Below are 19,328 nucleotides of genomic sequence, written 5' to 3'. Positions count from 1 at the left end.
CAACAGGACGGGTGGTCTAACCTGATTCGGTACCAGTGAGTGTTGAGCAGGTATAAGGCACTGGTAGCTACTTGATCATTTCGTCTTCAGCAAGCCCCCTAAGTCTTAATATCCTTTTTTTGGAGTTGAGAAAGCTGATACTGGTTAAGACCTGCTCAGGATCACACAGCAGCCAGGTGGCAGAGTCGGGTCTAGAACCCTAGGTATTTCTTTGTGGGCCCAGGGCAAGTTCAAAAACTGCTTTGGTTTTAAAAGATGCCAGTGTTTCCGAGGAATGTCTCCCCAGCATCTGCAGAAAACGGCCTGGTCTGTGAGGTCAGCTCCTGAGTGACCACTGTCAGGGGATGGCAGGGAGACTCTTTCATTTTGAGTGATACATGGAGATTTCAGGAGGCTCAAGGTCCCTTAGCAGCACCTGAGCCATGAGAGGCCTGAGGCCGCTTTTCACAGGCCAGACAGATCCACCGAGGACGAGGACGAGGACGGAGGCACCCTGCTCTTGCCCTCTAACAGCAAATTCTTTTCCCTTTCAGTGGGGTGAGGTGTTAGGGGCAAGTGTGAAAAGGTGAGGCCAGCCTCCAGGCAGTTCCGCTCTCTGACCCGATGAGGTGAAGCTTTGGCAAAGCTGTGGTTCCTTTGGCACCTCCTGCCCAAGAGCAGGACTTGCTGGGCATCTGGATCTTCCACTGAACGAGGAGCTCTGTCCCCACCACCCCCAACCCCGCCCCATCTGCTCTCGCAGACATAAGCCCCAAGGGTACCAAATACTAAGCAGCCAGAACAAAAGTTGTTACAGAATCCATTTTAATGCTAGGAAAGGTTTCCACCAACTGCCCAGGGAAGCTGTAGGGCCTGGCCCATATCCCGCAGGACCAGGGGCCCCTGGACAGCCACTCCCTGAGCCGCAGCCCCGCCCCCATCCTGCTCAGTGTGGGAACGTCTTTGGTTCTTAGACCACCGTGTGGGGAGCCCCAGTGGCATGTTTCCCCATCGTGAGTGCCCTGCTGCGCCCCTCGGGAGGGCCGGGCTGGGGCGCACCCGCTGCAGAACGCCGTGCGTCAGCTCCTGCAGCCTTCACACGCCCGGTCTCGTGCGCTTTAACCGATAATCCCGTGACGTGTGGGCACTGCCTCCATTTCACTAATGCGGGAATCGGAGCTCAGAGAGGTAAAGTGTCTTGGCCAAGGTCACACAGTGAGTAGTAACAAAGTTGAGATTCATACTCAGGCTGGCTCCAGAGACCCTTTGTGCTTAAAATAGGAACCGAGTCAAAAGCAAGGGCAGTTTGTACTTTGTTAAATATTCCCATTGATTTAAAAAGTTTTGGAAAGAAAGTAATAAATGTATAGTTAAAAGAGAAACTCTCAAAGGAACTTTACAAGGAGATGGCTTCATGGGGTGGGGTAGAGAATTATCCATGAAGTGGATTGCCGGAGTGACTGGCTGCTGTTGACAAGCAAGGTGACTGTCGTGGATGCCTAGATTTCAACAAGTTACAGACTGCCCCTGACTTAACGTTTTTCGATTTTACAGTTGTGCAAAAGTGATAGATGCATTTAGTAGAAATCACAGTTTGAATTTTGATCTTTTCCTGGGCTAGTGACCCGCGACGAGGTGACGTGTGATGCTGGCCAGCGGCAGAGCCGCAGCTCCGGGCCAGCCGGGAGTTCACCGGGGCAACTGCCGGTCCGCGACACTGTGCTGTCATCAGCGGTTTTTTTGATATTGTATTTTGTGTTTTCTCATCTCGCCATGATTACAAAACACCCATCTGTGCCTCCTGCTTCTGGTGAGAAGAGGAAGGCAACTCTTGAGATAAAACTCAAGGTAACTGCCTAACTGTAGGCTCATGTAAGTGTTCTGAGCATGGTTAAGGCAGGCTGGGCTGAGCTCTGAGGTTCGGTAGGTTAGGTGCATTGATGCACTTTTGACAGGATATTTCCAGCTTAGGTTGGGTTTGAGACGGAACCCTGTCCACATCCAGGAGCAGCTTAGTTTCCCTGAATTCTGCCGTGGCTGCTTCTCCATAGTGCTTTCCCTTGAGGGAAGACAGCAGTGGTTTGGATTTGGCCAGTGGTTTTGTGAAACGGTAAAGCAGAGAGTGAATGCACGAAAGGAGCTTGGCCCGCCTCTCTCGGGCATTGACTAAAGTGACAGGCTCTCTCCTGGGAGGAGGGTCGCAGCCGGGCCCGGCAGGCCCCTAGGCCTGGAAGCGCAGCATAGGCAAGGCTTGTTGGGATTTCTCCAGCCAGTCTGCCAAACAGAGGCTCTGCTTTGTGAACGCTGCACAAGCCACAGATGCAGAGAAGTGGCAGCCAGTGCCACTTAGGCTGTGCTTGAGAGCCTGGCTGGGCACCCGGGACTCGTCTCACACCCCTCAGAGCGGCCAAGGGCGTTCAGTTTGGAAACGGGGATCCTGATGCTCAGAAACCATGGAACATGTCCCCCACCCCCGCCCCTCCAGTGTACCGTCACAGACCTCGGCACTCCTACCCAGAGAAGGCGGGTCACTGAACCAGATCAGAGATTAGGGTCAGATTCTGTGGAAAAGTGACATAATCACTTAGCTTGAGCACTTGGGGGTTCAAATTCTAGCTGAGAGCACGATGGGAAGCCGGGTCCCTGCCTGGAATTAAAGCGTCCTGACGTCTGCTCACGAAGGCAGACCACTGACAGACCTGACGTCTGTGTGCCAGGACGTGGAGCGGTCTGCTGAGAGGCCGCCCGGGTCTCCTTGTGTACGGTCGGGCCGTCGGCAGCCTCACGCTGCAGCACCAAGAGTCTAAGAAGTCCCTGCAGAACGGAACCTGTGAGAAGAAGGCCTGCGATTGCGGAAGGACCCCACAGGGCATTCCACACCCCTGCCATCTCCACTTCCTCCCACAGCGAGCCTTGCTGGCAGTGCCCCCCGCCCAGCCAGGGCTCTCCGAGGTCCTGGGGCAGCGAGATGTGGAGGGTATCACGGGGCACGCCCGGGCGGATGGAAGTTGGCGCCCAGGCAGTTTCCACCGTGGACGTCTCCCCCGTTGCCAACTTCCTCAGCTTGCCTCTGTCCTTTCCTGCCTAGCCTCTCGCCAGCCATAAACCGAGCAGGAGTGGGGAAGGGGAAAGACGACGAAGACCACAACCTGGCGCAACCGAGTCTGCCCTGCCCAGCCGGAGGCGACGGCTACGTGGCCAGCGTCTCCACCCGGCCGAGGTTCTGGCTTCTACTCGTAAGACGTGCTGGGGATGACGAGGCAGCTTCCGGTCCCGGAGCCTCGTCTTTCTCCAGCCTCTGTCCGGGCGGGGCCGGCGGGCAGTCCTGGCCCTGAGGGAGAGGGGGCCCAGTGTGCAGCTTCACGTGGAGGCCCCTTTCCAGACTTCGGCATCAAAGTCTCTTTTCGCTCTTGAAGTTGGGTAAGAAAGCCTCACCGAAGCTCTCACATTCAGGTCGGCCTCCACTGGCCAATGCTTCGGTCAGCCGCCCGCCAAAGTCCAGCCCAACGGCTGACTGGACTTGATTTTTTTTTTTTATAAAACGAGTATGCCACTTAAAACAGTTGGCCTTGAGCTTTTCCTCGCCTACAGAGAGGCACTGCCTCTGGTGAAAAGGAACAGTGTTTTACACAAATGTCAACACTGGCAGTGACCTCCTCCAGATGAAGAAACAGGTCCGGAGAGGGAAGATGGCCTACCCAGGTCTCGGGGAACTGCGGGGGAGAGCTAGAGGTCCTGGCCTCCAAGTCACGAGTTGGAAAGCATTCGACCCTCCATAAAAATAAATACTAAGAACACTGCCAAGCTACCACACTCCATAACGGGCAGGCCTCATTCCTAGTGACTGCCCAAAAGGCTATCCATTTTCTGTCTTCTAACTACAGTCTAAATCGCTTAAAAAAGGGAAAAGCCGGGAGGTTCCGTTCAGAATGCAGTCTCCCGTTAGGTGACAGGTTCCACTGCGTGGCCTACACTTAATCAGTGTTTATCGGCTGCGTAGAGGATGTTGTAGTGCGATGTTTTATAGAGCAGGTAAACGGCAGGGGCGGCGGCCTCGGGAAACACGTGGTGATTCAGGGCCGTGTCCATCTCGTCCACGTACTCCACCTGCAGGGCGATGTTCAGTGCCTGCGACAGGGCTGTGATCTGGATGTGGTCGCACTCCATGGCCATGGGCTCCACCTCCTGCAAAGGCCGAAATGGAAAAAAAAAAACAAACAAAAAAAACCCAATTTAGGAAGGGGGCCTAGCAGAGGGCAAGTGAGAAGTCCAACCCTGGCCCCTCGCGGTCCTGGGTCAAAGCCTCTGTGCTGTGAGAGAATCTTCACAACGGTCCATGAGGTAGGTGTTGACGCCCCCATTTTACGGAGTGGGAAACTGAAGCTCGGTGAGGAAGTAACAGCTAGAAATCGCTAGAATTGCAAAGCCCGAAGCTAGATCCCGAAACGAGCCCCCTAGTTGTCTGTAAGAAGAGGACACCAGGAAGAATCTGGAAAGCAGGGGCGGGGATTTCTCAGCTCGGGCTTCCTAATGCACAGAACCAAAGAGTCTCGGAGCAGGACGGGCCTCTGTCATGAAGGGATGTCAAGCTTAAGTGCTGACAGAGGGCTAGGCGAAGTGAGTCGGGATGCCGAAGTGACAATGGCAAGAGCAGAGAGAGTCATGTCCCACATAACTGGGGCGGCTGCCACTTAGCTCTTGCTGACTGTTGCCACACACGGATAAGCCCTGCAAGCTGGATCTTCTGATTCTTCCAGAGAAACCCAGGTTTTCATATGAAAATTGCCCAGTGTTTAAATGCTGGCAGTTCTTTAATACCAAACATGATCAATAGAACACATATTGGGGTCTTGGGGCAAATGTGACTCCAGGGTTGCTACATGTCAACAGTCCAGTCCAAAGCCCTTATTCTGAAATCTGAGGAAATCTGAGGCCCAGAGATGGAAAGTGACTTGTTCAAAAGCCACACTTTTCAGGCAGCTGAGGTAGGATACTTCCGGCTTGCTAATCTGTGCTCAGGGTGACACCCAAGTCCCCTGGCTAGGGATGCCGGTGCTAGGGTCTCAAGGAGAGAGAGGGGAGCGCTGAGCCCTGGGACTGGGGACTGAGTCCCCAAAGCCTGGGGCCCTGGGGACCTACATGAGCGCAGAAGTCTTTGATGTCCATCTCCTCGTCGACGAAGTGTCGGAAGAAGTCGGCGCGGCTCCTGATGAAGGCCGAGGCGAGCAGGCGGAGGAACTGCACGATCTGGTCCGAGGAGCTCTGGTCGTTGAAGACCTTCAGCAGGCTGGACACCGAGCCGTCCTTCTCCACCAGCTCCACCACGCTGTAGAACTGGACGCGCCAGGGCGTCAGACCCACGGCCCCCGCTCCAGGGGACTCCCCGCCACGTGCATTTGCATTTTTTTTAAATCCTCAAGTTGAGGTACGAAAACCCATCCACCTGAGGTCTGACCAAAGCCGAGTAATAGGTAACAGGGGCGTATTAAGCGCCTTAGCCCAGAGCCACGTCTGGCAACCATGATCTGGTTGGGATTTTTAGACATTTAGAACTGAGAGTCCTCCAACCCCTCCCCCCTCCTTCGCTAACGGGGTCAGGGGAGTAGGGTGGAGAGGGAATGGGGCGAAGGAAGCTGGGGGCATGTTTCCAGCCTGAGAACAGTGGCCCTGAAGGAGGCGCCTCCTCCCAGGCCCCAGCCCCCCTTGTCCCCCCAGGCAGGAAGTGGCCCTCGGGCTTTCCCCAGCCGGGAGCAGCCAGCGGCAGGACCGCAGAGCCGTGGGCTGTGGGGGGGCTCGGGCCAGCACCCACTCCTCGGCTCTGCGGGCTCGGAAGGGCCCGCCCCTCGGCCGTGGCGCCCAGGTGCCCAGGTCGACTCACGGCATTAAAGAAGTTTTGGAACTTGTGCTCCTCGAAGCCGGCGGCCAGCAGGTCGTTGGGTGTCTGCAGCACACGCTCTTTGAACCTAAAGGGGGTGGACTGATGCTTACGGGGAGGCACGGCGAGCACCGCTGTGACTGCCAGCTGTCACCCGCTGTCCCCCCCCGACACACCCGAGGAGGTGCACGTCACTAAGGCGAAGGACTTTCCTACCTTTCCACGCGGACCACTCACTGACTTGTCCTGTCCTCCTCCTTGTGTACGATCCCAGGAGGTGCGTGTTATACCCATTTCGCAGATGAGAAAATTGAGGTAATCACCACCCGCTCCCAGACATGCTGATTCTACTTTTCAAAAGTGTCTCGACCCTGCCCCTCCGTCCTGTCCCCATGGCTCCTGCCATACCGTCACCATTTCTGGTCCAGCCTTCCCTTGCTCCTGGTCCCTTCTCCAGAGGGGCCTCTGGAGTGACCTCCCACACACGGCCTTCTCCCTCAGCACAAGCGTCCAGGGAGGGCCCTGCCTCGCTCGCCAACCGCACCTCTGGGCCCGTCTCCCAGCCTCCCTCCCACCCACAGCCTCTCCGTTCTCATTTTCGCCCCTTAGCACCCACCGTCCCCTGGGCCAGGGACGCTCTCCTAAGTGGTGTGCCACTGACAGCTATCCCCACTCACAAGAGCTAATTGATCGTTAAATTTTCAAGAATTTCGCCAGCCCAGCGTTAAATACAGAGCCATTATTTACAAATCAAGTTATGTAAACTTACAATTGAATAAATTATACTAAAAAAACAAAGATAATAAATATTCAAAACTCATCACTTCCTAAATATTTTACTATTATCTATGCTCTCAAGGTTAGCTGTCTGCTGTGTATATGTGGCAGAGATACCATTTGGACTGCAGTGTGTCTTCCTGTCTCCCTGCTCAATGCCCCTATGATGGCAGCTTGACAATCCATCACGACAGGAATATTTATACCAAAGAAATCGGCTAACAAAGCAGTTACGCCTTGGCCAGCACCGGCCACCCTTCCAGACCTGATCCAACGGCCCTTGCTTTGTCAGCACTGCCTCGCCCTCTGTGGCCCCACTGCAGGCCGCCTCATGGCACAGCCGCATGCTGGGACGTGTCCTGGTACTCTTGGGGGGCACGACGAGGAGCCCCACCTGGTCCCCGGCCCCAGGACACAGAGCTTAGCGCAGCAGAGACGAGATACAGATCCAGTGACCGTGGTCCACAGAGGCGGGGAAGCAGCCCACACCAGAGGGACCCTGGAGAGAGGCTGGGGGCGGGGTGGGGTGGGGCGGAGCTCAGAGCTCGCATGGGCAGGGCTGCAGCCCGTCCCCTGTCCCCTGCGGAGGAAGGCCAGACTCCAAGGAAAACACAGGAGGGGCATTTCACAAGGGACTGAAGACAGGGAGGGAGGCCGGGAGAGGCTGAGGTGCCCTGTCACAGGAGGTGAGAGGGAGGGCGTGGGGGGGGGGGCGTGGAAAGGGACGTAGACCAGAGGTGGGGTGTCTTGTGCCCAAAGGCAACCTGCCCCTGGCTGGCCTGGTATCCAAGTCTGTTAGGCCAGGGCAGGTGTGGACGAGCGCCGTGCTGGGGGTGGCCGGATCCCCCTCTTCGCAGTGTGGGTGATGGTACGGTGCCTCCATGAGGGCCGCTAGAGGATCCCTGGGTCACTTGGTCCCGGGGAGGCGGGATCAGCACAGCTCTGCGCCCCCATCCCGGCTCTCCTGCCCCTACGCCCTCCCCCTTCCCACCACTGCGGCTCTGAAGCATTCCCACATGCCTTGCTCACCGGTGACTGCGCCAGGCACTGGGGACACGGTGATGAGTGTCACCCAGGCCAGGACTCACGCGCCCATGAGGCAAGGGAGGGGGCTTGGAGTACTGGCTCTCTCAGCTCAGCTGACACCAGCTTCACTGTGGCCATGGGAAGGTCACTTTGAGGCTCAGTTTACTCAACTGTAAAATGGGGGTAACACCAGCCTAGCTCGCCCCGCTGTCGGCTGGACACCCCCGCTCTGATGGCCCCCAGACATGTCAGACTTAGCATCGCCAAAATGACGCTCCCGACCTTCCCAGCCTCCCTTTGCCGCGAGCAGCTCCTCCGTCCTGATAACTCCCAGGCTAAGTGCGTGGCAGTCACCCCTGACCCGCTCGCTCTGCTCACACGGAGGTGCCACACCGGATCCGGATCCGTGGGCGCATCCTGCCATCACCTGGAATCTGACCACTTCTCTGCACCGGCTCATGCCCCGGCATCTCCCCGGCGGGGCCCTCCCCGAGCACATGGGCTGCTGCCCCCTGCTGCACCCGGCCCGTCCGTCCTGCATGCAGCAGCCGGCAGGTCGGGCCCCTTGCTCTGCTCAAGCCCACTGTGGCTCCATCTCACCCAGGCTGAAATTCAAGGTCCTTATGAAGGCCATGAGGCCCTATGCTAGACATGGAGAGGTTAGAATATCTAGCATCCCAGAACATCGACACCACTGCCAGGCAGCCCTCCCGGCTCACTCCCTGAGTTAAGCAGGCTGTGCCAAAGAAAAACCCTCAGGGAGATTCAGGGCCGACGTAGCAGAGAACACAGCCTCGGAGCCGGGGAGCCCACCCAGTGGCCCCTCGGCCCCACTCACTTGAGGATCTCTCTGTTCTTCCCCAGCAGAGATTCCAGGTAGGAATAGCCCAGGGCCCGGTAGAAGCAGTTCCCATCCCCCTTGGTCTTGCGGATGGCGGTGAACCTTTTGCTAAGTTCCTGCGGGGGAGAGAGGGAAATGTGGGTGTGTGCAACGACACCCCTCTGTCGTGTCCTCTCAGAGCCGGGCCCCCACTTCGCCCAGGCTGCCCGCCCCTTCCGGTCGCCAAACTCTCATTCATCCCCCAAACATGAAAATACACTGACTGCGTCCTTGTGTCAGACACCGGGTGGTGACCGGGGACCTGGGCCCCACCCTCAGCCCCGAGGTCCAGCAGGGAAGCTGGACAGTTAGAAGTTTGAGACAGGAGGACTGGAGAAGCATTGTGGGGGTGGGGGGGGGCGGGGTCCGTGGAGCAATAGCATCCACACCAGGCTTCAGAAGCCTAAGAAGGCTTCCTGGAGCACCGGCGCCGGGAAGAGCATCAGGGGCGCGCAAGGGGTGTGCGTGGCAGGGGCAGCATGTGCGAGCAGAGGTGTGAGGGCTGCAGCGTGGCCACAGGGCGGGCCAGAGGGCTGCAGAGTCGGCAGGAAGGGCCTCCTCGGGCATATGAAGCAGTCCGGCCCGTCCTTCAAACATTTCTCAAAAGGTCTGGTCCTCCCTGTGACCCATGCTCTAATGGTGCTCCCAAATGGCCCCGAGTCCCCTTTGCTGCCTTGTGGGGCTGCACTCGGGGTTTTGACAGCAGAGCATGGTTTTCAAGAGGTTGGACAGTCCCTGTTCCCATCATGGCCACGAGAAAGCTCAGAGCTGACAGGCTCATGGGCGGCGGGGCAGCAGGGGACGGCGAGAGGACTCCAGGGGGCATGAGAGTCGCTGTGCCGCCCAGCCATGCGCCTGCCCCAGGAAGTGCTCCCTGCAGCTGCACGGGACAGTCCTGCCAATGTGCAGAGAGGAGCAGACACATGCCGCCCCCCGTTCTGTGGGCGTCTGTGCGCCCTTCCGGCAAACTGCCCTTCGTGCAGCCCCGCTGGAGTGGGCTTTCCCTCCAGGGGGCTGATGGCTGCAGCTTAGGAAGCCAGGCTGCCTGGTCCAAATCCCAGCTCATCTGTGCACTGCCTGTAGGACCGTGCGCCCGCCATTTAATGTCTGTGCCTCAGTTTCCTTGGCTGTAAATGTGGATAATAAAAGTATTGACCTTAGGATGTTGTAATGAGGTCTTAGAATATAAAGCCTGTAGGATAGTACCTAGCTTTTTTAAAAACTGTGTTTTTTTTTTTCCCACTAAAGGATTTCTCACTAAGGCAAATACCCAACATCAGAATATTCTCAGAGCACTTTAATTTGCCCAAGGACCTGGTCCAAATGCTAAGCCTTTTTGCCTTCAAAGCGGCATCTTCTCTGCTCCCAACTCTAGTCCACTGAATGTAGAATCCTCTCCTGTTGACCCTCTGTCTCACCTGGATTTTCCTCTGGTAAATCCTGTTTTCAGGATGATCCCGAAGAATTGATAGAATGTCACATTTTTCGGATATTAGGTTGAAAGATGTTTCACTCTGAAAGATAAAGAAGGATTTCAAAAGCAACTGAGGAGCTTTCAACCAGCAGAAAGGCTTTGATCTGTAGTTGCCTGACACAGCGATTGTTACCTTCCCACAACAGGCATGTGTAACAATGTTACTAGGACCCTGCACACCACATTCCCTGGACGGAAGTCAGGGCGGCCGCATCATAGTGCGGTACCATCTTTCAACTGCTGAATTGATTCATTTTATAGAATATAATACCTTAAACCTAGTGAACCCTCACGCTGGAGTATGAAATCTTCCTTTGCCTCCTCTGTCCGTCCTGTCTCATTCATTTATTCCTTCTTTTAGTCATGCAACAATTCCCAAACATCCAACCTGCGTCAAGCACATGCTAGACATGGAGAGGTTAGAACATCTGGCCAGATCCACCACCTACCGGTGAAAGTTCATATTGCAGCCCAGCTCAGAGTCAAAATCAACTCCAACCCAGGAAGATGAGTCTCCCCGTCAGTCAGTCGAGGCCTCAGGAGGGCTGGGAAAGACTCATCTGGCAGGGAGCAGGCAGGTAATGACAGCTGGAGGCTCCAGAGCCAGGTAAAGCATGAGGGGCATCTCTAACGGCCAGCCGCCCACAGGCCATGGCTCTGCTTCATGCTTTTCCTGTCTAGACTCAGGACTCGGACAAGCGGGAGATGCAGCCCTGCCTCCAGCCTCCCCCAGGAAGGGCTCTGATTTCAGCAAGAAAACGGTGCAGGAGGAGCTGGTGTTAAAGCCACGTGTAGTTTATAGTTTATAGTTAGTTGTAAGCACCTGCACACAACCAAGGAGACAGGGCTCATGCAGTCGTTCACCGCTGAAATGTTGACGTTAATTGAGACTTTTATAAATGGAAATTCAATTTTCCATCAATTTATTGCCATCATTGTTGATAATGTGTCACCAGAGCTTGTCACTGTCACTTTACGCCTCTAACCACAGGGGCCTTCCCCGGCGTCCCCTTAGCCTCCCGACTGACTAGACAATGATGTCAACCCCAAGACCACATGTGCGCAGAGGAGCCTCCGATGTCACCAACCCCGTTCCACCTGGAAAAACGTGTCTGGATATGCGGCGATTCGATTTCTACAGAGCTTGCCACCTGAAGCAGTAAGTGGCTTAGCCGTCTCCACATCGGACAGACTCCAACCTCCTGTCTGACAAGGAGCTTCTTAGGCCCTGATTCCTGCCCCCCAGCATCCAGGACAGAGAAGAGGCTCTGTGACTGGGAAAGGACATTTCTAGGGGGCCTGGATGTCCCTACTCAACAAAGTCTCCAAAGACACTCAGACCTCCCTTGGCACAGGACAGACAGCCTGTCAAACCATCTGAGACCTTCTGTTCACCTGCCTGATTCCCCAGGGCCCAACCCAGGGCCTGGAACAGAGCGGGGATGAGATGTTTGTTAAATGAATGACTAAAAGCTACTGTCTTTCTGCATCTTCTCACCCTCCACGACAGGAATCCACTGGCTCCACATGTCACTGCCTGATGGCTCCTCGACAGCCAGGTCTCGGGCTCACATCTCTACCATGACCCCCCAACAGCGTACGCTTTTAGCACATCCTCCAACCCAGGCTCTGAGGTGTCGGCGGGCCTCTCACAGCGCACCCCGGCCCCTGGCCTCAGCAGGCAATGGCGGCCCTCAGCCAGCTCAACCTCCCTCTGGGGCTTCTGCACCAGGCAACCTGGGCTGTGAGTCAGCCTCATTAACCAGCCCCAGCCACCGAGAAGCCAAAACTCACGGCGTGGCCTGACCTCAAGCTACCGACTCTCCTTCCAGAGCAGGGCAAAGGGCAGAACCTGGCCGACTTCCCTTCTCAGAAGGTCCCCGCCGTCACTTTCCGAGGCTCCCAGGGACTCCAGCCCTGGCCTTACCTGCCCAGGGCCTGAGTTCTCCAGAGTGGGCTGGTATAGGGACTGGAAGAGAACAGCCTTTTAAATGCCTGTTCAGGGTATGAGGTATAATAAAGAATTTATGAAAGAATCAAAAGTATTTTTATTGAAGTGAGTAATCAAAAATGTTTGGAGGAAAAAAATTGGGGGAAGAAGCCCTAGAACCCTGAATTAGTTAGTTTGCTGTTGCTGCTCTAACCAATGAGCACAAAGTCAGGAACTTAGATCAACATGGACTTATGATGAGTTTGCGTTTCTGGCGGTTCTAGAGTAGAGCCCATTTCCTTCCTTTTTGCGGCCTCCAGAGGCCACTTGTATTTCTGGGCTCATGATCCCTTCCTGCCCATGTCACGTCTCCTCACTCTGACCCGCCTGCCTCCCTAAGGCCCCTGTGATTACACCACTGCCCCCACTCCCAGGAATTTCAGACCGCGCTCCCCATCCCGAGATCCTTAACTCTGTCACAACTGCCAACTGCCTGTTGCCACATGAGGTATCCTACTCACAGGTTCTGGGGATTAGGATGTGGACACCTTCAGGGGCTATTACTCAGCCCACTACCTGAACACCCTTCTCTACTGTTTGGCTCTGGAAACAAGGAAGACCCTGCATCCGGGCCCCCATGCGCCTTGGGTCTGAGTTATCGGCTGGCCTTGCAGAGACCCTGAACTCAGGCATGGGCCTCTCATTCTATGCCTGGACTCACACAACATCTGCCCGACGGGTCCTCAGAGCTTCGTCTCCAGCCCTGACCTCTCTCCCTGGAGTTCCAGCCTCAAACAGCCACCAGCTCCTAACTCCTCTCTCGCTCTACCCCAGCCTCCTCCCCTAGGTGTCCCCAGCTCCCTGAAAGGCCCCTCCAGCCCGCAGAGCTCACACCAAAGACCCAGGAGTCCTCTTCCCCTCTTGTCCTCCCGATCGGCTCTGCCCCTGGGTCCATCCCCCCTCCACCTCCCAGGGAGGCTGCAACAGCGTCTGCCCAACTGACTCCCGACTTCCACTCCGGCCCCCGTCCCAACCATCCTGCACAGCAGCCAGGGCAGGCTGCCTAACACGTCCACCAGCCGACAGCACGCCCTTCCTCGATACCCTCCAACGCTCCCCTCACGGAGGAAGAGACTCAGCCTTCGGATGACGCCTCGCAGGCTGTGCGCCATCTGGCCCTGCTCACCTCGCTCCAGCCACAATGGCCCTCCTCCTGTTCCTCCAACAAGACACACACGCTTCTACCCCAGGGCCTTTGCACCCGCTGTTCCTGCTGCCCGGAATGTCCCTCGGCCTCTTCACAGGCCTCAGGTGACCTCACCTCCTCGGAGAGGCCTTCCCTGACCACTCTGTCTGAACTTGCCCCTCCTCCACCCCATCGCCTTGACTCGTTTTATTTCTTCAGAGCATTCTGTGACACGTAGGCTCTGCTCGTTTACTTGCACACTGTCTGTCCCCCTCCACTAGAATGTCAGCTCCATTAGGGCAAGGACATTGCCTGCCTGTTACGACTAGACCCGCACTGCCCAGCAGACACTGCATGGACGACTGAGCTGATGGATGAGCCGGTCTCAGACTCCGCCTGGCCACCTCCAGGCCCGCGGCCACTCCACTGCTAGAGAGGTCACCCAGGCCAACCATCTCTTGATGATTCTCCCCCTCAGCAGAATCAAGCCCGAACCCCACAGCCTGGCCCATGAAGCCGTGCACAGCACATTCTGACCCCACTTACTTTTCTAGACTCAACTCTCCTCCCTCCCCCGAGCTCTCTGTTTCCACACAGGCCACTGTCCTTTCCCAGAATATCTCGTTCTGAACCACATTTCCAGGCACTTAGCTGTGCCACCCTGCCTGGAAAGTTCTCTTCCCCTAATCCTTCCGGAAGAATGTGTCCTTCAACCCCCAGTTCAAAAGACCTCCTCTGTGAAGCCTTCCCCACACTCTCCACCACCTTGGAGAGCACCGGCTTCCTGCCACACTCCCGAAGTCCTTGGTCAGACCTCCCAGGCCACGCCCAGTAGCTCAGGAAGTGCTTATGTCTGCTATGGTGACCAGCAGGCACTTAGCTCCTGAGAGGGCCGGCCACGGGTCTTTCTCATCAGTGCCCAGCATGGGGCCTGACTAAAATGCCTACTGGGAGCTTGTTTGATAAATAAAAGAATAAAGCACAGAAGGGTCCAGCGCTTTACTGTTCATGGCGGACACACTCCTTCATTCGCCCAGAGTTAAAGGCACTCTGAGTGAGCGCGAGACCCCTTGCTAACTAAAGCCCTCGCCAATGGCAGGCCAAGGTCGGGCCCTCGTCCCTCCCAAGGGGCTTTGTGTCTTCTACCCATGACTTTGAAATGGGGAAAAAAAAGAAGACATTTTTTTTTTCAAGGGCATTCTCCTCTGCCCACCACACACACACACACACACACACACCATGCGGCATCCACACCACGCAGCCCAGGGCCCACCGTGGTGCCCGACAAACAGCAGGTGCTCAATAAATGGTGGGCGAATGGAAGAGAACAGACCCTAAACATCCCCTGCCCCTACCCCCATGATTCCCAGGCAGATGTCCTACTTGGTGGGTTAACCTCTTCACCCCTCTCCAATGCGCCAGAGACCCAACGACAGGCTAAGGGCTTGGTGCTTTTGACCCCAACTGCCCTCTAGCTTCTGGTCTCATGAGTCCAGGGCAGACTTGGAGGGTGGGGTCAGAGGCCTCACTGTGCAGCACAAAGACAAGAAGTTGAGGTCCCATCCTCACTGGCCATTAGCTACCCACTAGTGGCCGGAAGGCATGCCAGCCTCAGGCTTCGTGGTGGCGAAACCCATTACCCCATCTCCTGCCACTCCCTAGTAGGTGATGCAAAACACCTGGGCCTTCTTCCAGGAGCAGCAGAGCCAGGTAAGCACTTGGGCACTGGGTAGAAGCAGGAAGCTGATGCTCCCAGATGCCCCAGGGGCCTCGGCTGTGCCCCAGCAGCAAGCTGGTTTGTCCAGGACAGCCCTGGCTCAGATGACCCGGCTACCCATGCTACACTCAGAATGTGTCTGCTGAAACCAAGCTTTGACCCATTTCCCTGCCCAGACATGGGAAGGAGGAGGCCAAGCGCAAAGAACCTGTGCACACTTCTTTCCAGGACTCTGTCATCACAAGAAAAGCTGTATCACCGCACATGGTCCTCACAGCATCCCAGTGTACAGAGGAGCAAATTAGTGCTGGGGAAGGGAATGGACCAACCGAAGCCTCTCGGTTTCCCAAGAGGTGGAGCAGATATCTGAGCTCAGGCTGTGTGACCCCAAGCCACCCTAAGGGCTACCAGCCCTTATGCTCTACAGGATCCCTGGAACAGGGCGCTCAGCGCTTAGGGGTTTGGGGCAGTCATCACACCCAGCCCGCTGAAGATTGTCTGACCCCCTCTCTGCAAGCCCAGAAGATGCACGGATGTGGCACGAAGAGCACTGGACTGTGAGTCCAGAGGCTGGCTGAGCCTCAGTTCCCCACCTGCCCAAGCCCCAGATTTGGCTCAGAGGGGCTCTCCAGCCCTTCCTGCTCAGACCGGACTGAATGAATCTGGGGTTCCTCTAGTCTTCGCTTCGCCTGAACTTTTCATTCAGGTGCCTCACAACTTGAAGCAGCCTCTCCATGTGGGTCCTAACTCCAAACACCTTGTGTTGAGCGGGAAGGAGAGAATGTTCAGTGATCCGGCCACCCGCGCGCCCCTAGTGGGAGGGGGGTCTCTGATGGCTGAGACATCATCGGACAGGTGATGGGGCCGTGAGCTTCGGACTAGGGACTACTTAACACGCAAGGGTGCTCCTTAGCCTGATTCCCCGTCCAGGGCGCCTACCTTGCGACTTCAGGGCTGCACCCTCAGGGCAGCTGGGACGAACGCGCGGGGACGGGGGCCTGGGGGACCGGTGGGTTCCCATCGCTGGGCGTTCATGGTGAATAGCGGGGCGCGTCCCGGGCCCTGCAGAACCTTCCGAGGAAGGACAGGGGCCCCCAGATTCCGTCCTGCCTCAGTATTCCGGGACGTCCGAAAGCCAGGGGTCCGCGCTGAGACCTGAGCCTCGCGCCAGAGCCCCGTCCCGTGAGTGCACATGCGCCACGGCGGCGACCCCGCCTACCGCGCCCCTTCCCCGCTCCCCCTTCCCCACCTCCCGCCACGACCACTGACCATAGTGACTGGAGCTGTCGAGCTAGGTCCCGCCCCAGCGAGGAGCGATCCGGTGCGGGAGGGCGCCGCGGGAGCCACTGGCTGGCTCCGCCGTTGGGTCGGGCGGCGGGGTCCTCGAGGGCGTGGGGGCGAGCGGCGAACACACCCGACCGCTCCGCAAACCAGAGGCGAGACCTCCACTGTGTCCCAGCAAGACACACGCCCCGCGATTGATGTCTGAGGCGAGCAATCAGAAGCCGAGGCGCAGGACGTCACAGAAAGTGGGTGGGACAACACGCGCCTTCAGCCTATGTTTTAGGGTCTATTTGACAGGGTACCGCCCCCTTTTAAAGACACAGGAAGCTTTTAACTTGCGAAAGGGTTAGCCCAACCTAGAAAGAGAGGTGTTCATTCGTAAAGGCTGAAGGGCTTTTGACCAAAACTGCAAATCGAGGTCTTTTGAAAGATTAGCTGGCTCTCATTAATTCATAAACAAGGTCACATAAGTATAGTTCGCTCAAGATCAGAGGACAGGTTCTTGTCCAATAACATAAACTGCCTGCCCTTGTGTGACTTCCAAATAATATTTACCCCCTTCCAACTCATGAATCAGTAAGTTGGCAGGCACTCAATTAATGTGTGTTGAATGAATAAATTCCCAGGATTGTTGATTCTGGACCTCGGGAATTACATGGCTATATGTGAGGCATAGATCACGAACCAGGTTTGGTGACTCACCCGGCGTACAAGCTCATTATTACTAAACATTACACAGAGGAATATGTATCATTTAAAGATTCATTTACCAGCCCTTGACCCCTGGAGGAGGTGCACTGAGTGAGGAAGGGAAGGTTTGTGGGGAACGAGGCTGCAGTGAGCTGCATCCACCTCTTTTCCAAGTATTAAGACTTTTGGGAGCATGTATTAAGCAATTCCCCACCCCACGCTCACTTTAGACCCCAGCTAGGCGCCTGGGAAGACAAACAGCTGTGTCTTCCAAGTGCTTTTACCTGTGTCTTTTTTACCAGGTGGGGAGTGTGGGGTCAATCGAGGCTCCAGGAGCAATAACAATAATAGCCGATTTTTATTGAGCACTTACTCTGTATCGGGCATTGTCTTAAACTCTCAACCTATATTATCTTCCTTAATTTTCTCACAACTCGTTTATGAGAGTAGTTCCTATTATCCATCCCTATTTTACAGATGAAGAGACTGAGGTACAGGAAAGTTAAGGTACTTGGCCAAATTCACACAGCGCACACAATCCCAGGCAGCCTGCTCCCAGAGCTCGTTTTGAATTCACTCCTCTGAGGAACTGTGTATATGACTGTGGCGGGGCCTATGTCCTCCCCTCATCCCTGTTTGCTTTGGGGAAGTTTCTGATCATTTTATAGCCAAGGAAGCCAGAGAGGTGACAGGGGGCAGCTCAGTGCTGCTCAGCTAGGACAGGGCCCAGCGGGATTGGATCCCCGGGCTGCTGACCCCTCACCCAGTTCTCAGTCCAGGCAGTGCTAGGCTTCCCTTGGTGGAGGAATGACTGAGCCAGGTGCGGCCTCATGGGGTGCAGGCAAGGGGTCTGCCAGGGAGAGGAGAGAAGGGCTTGCATGGGTGTTGCCTGGGACCTGGTCTCAGGCTCAGCCCTGGTCAAACACACATCTAAGGTATTTGGGGTCCCCAGGAGGCTTCTAGGAGCACTTATGCTGGACATTCGTAGCCCTGAGCCCTCGGCCCACTCTCCTTCCCACCATAGGCCACGCAGCTCCGAACTACGGCAGGAGCACTGGGCTGTGTTCGCAGCCACCCTGGGCCTCAGGATGGCTAGACCCTGTCACTCATTGACTGCTGTGTGGCCTCAAGGGACTTCTAGGCTTCCCCCTGGGCCTCCAATCCCTCACTCAATGAGAGGATTGGACAATCTGGGGCATTAAAAAAAAAAAGATATTTAAAAGCTGTTTTTGGTAGTGAAGTTTTTAAACAAAACACAGTCTTACCCAGAATCTCAGTATATGTATAATGGAATCCTCAACTACAGCTCGAATAAGCAAAAGAAAATTGCTTTTTAGTCTGTAACTTATCTTTTTAGTCTGTAACTAATCAGGTCTCTTCCTGAGCTCTCTAAAGCCTGGTTAGGAGAGAAAAAAGGTTTACAAAAAGGTTAAGAGTCCAGCTGGTTTTCAAGTAGGATCTGAATTGAAAATGCAAGTGGACTTTTTAGGGGCCTCCCCGTGGCAGGAATGCACATGTCCTGTCTGAAATGAATTGTCTCCCTTCTCCCTGCACCCCTTCTACCTGACGTCCAGGTGTCTGGGTAGAGGGGTCAGGGGTTGGCTGCTACAGCCTCACAGGTTCAGAGAAAAGGGTCTTGTCCTCCAGCAAAGGACTCGAAGCAAAAGGACTCCCTCGGCATCTGGGGATGGGCTCTGTAGCCCATGTGACTCACGGTCTGGCCTTTCTCAGAAGGTCGGTTCCACCTCACTCTCTACGACACGGCCCCAGCCCACCTTTCCCCTCCTCTCGCTCCCTCTCTTCCCCACGTGCCCGGTACATGAGCTTAAGCGGTTGGCTTCAAGTGTCCAGAACCTTCCTCGTGCTTTCCCACCTGTGAGCCTTTGCTCCTCCTGGAACGACCGTTCTACAGACTCCACTGGTCAGATCCCACCCAGCCTTCACTGGCTCCTCCTCCACGAGGCCTTCCCGCATTGCTGAGCTGGTCATGAATTCTTCCGAATTGCCACCATATCCCATCTGTCCGTCTCTGCTGCTGATGCCTTGTGACTGTAGTTTGGAAGGAGCAGTAGGACAGGGTAATTAGAAGTGTGGGCTGTGACATCAAGTATATTCATGTCGTGATTCCCATGGCATCACTCCTGGAGCAAGCCGGACCTCTCTGAACCTCAGTTTCCTTGACTGTAAAGTGGGGGTATTCATACCTATGTCAAAGGACAATCAGGAAGACTAAGCGAGATGACCATAAAAAGCATGTGACCCTGTGATCCCATAAGTGCCCCATATATGTGGGTTTCGCTTGGTGGTTATTGAGGCCTGACTCTTGTTCATCCTTGTGTGACGAAGCCTAAAGGGGACAGTTAAAGGTCTGCACGTGGCAGGAGGAGCCCCAAGGTGGCTTGTGTGTGCACTCCTGGAAGGAGGTCATCTGCTTTCTTCCTGGATCAAGGAACTGAACCTCTGACAGTCCCAGGCAGACATACCTGTGTGGGCAGGAGGCATTTCAACAC

At 55.7% G+C, this 19,328-nt stretch overlaps 1 protein-coding gene across 1 annotated transcript; it reads right to left on the bottom strand.

Annotated features, from left to right (window-relative positions):
* Positions 1-787: 787 nt before the first annotated feature.
* OTUB2 (OTU deubiquitinase, ubiquitin aldehyde binding 2) lies at positions 788-16,282 on the bottom strand. The gene is made up of 6 exons (XM_016145508.2): positions 16,114-16,282; positions 9,956-10,051; positions 8,496-8,614; positions 5,858-5,942; positions 5,119-5,313; positions 788-4,164 (listed from the first exon to the last, which is right to left on the bottom strand). The coding sequence occupies exons 1-6, from the start codon at positions 16,114-16,116 to the stop codon at positions 3,958-3,960; spliced, it is 705 nt and encodes a 234-aa protein (XP_016000994.1). The 5' UTR covers positions 16,117-16,282; the 3' UTR covers positions 788-3,957.
* Between the last annotated feature and the right edge of the window lie 3,046 nt (positions 16,283-19,328).

This window comes from Rousettus aegyptiacus, unplaced genomic scaffold (genome assembly GCF_014176215.1).
Source record: "Rousettus aegyptiacus isolate mRouAeg1 unplaced genomic scaffold, mRouAeg1.p scaffold_m13_p_3, whole genome shotgun sequence".
NCBI classification, from domain to species: Eukaryota; Metazoa; Chordata; class Mammalia; order Chiroptera; family Pteropodidae; genus Rousettus; species Rousettus aegyptiacus.
The sequence above is the reverse complement of the archived record's forward strand: the minus strand, read 5'-3'. Positions and strand labels throughout refer to the sequence as shown.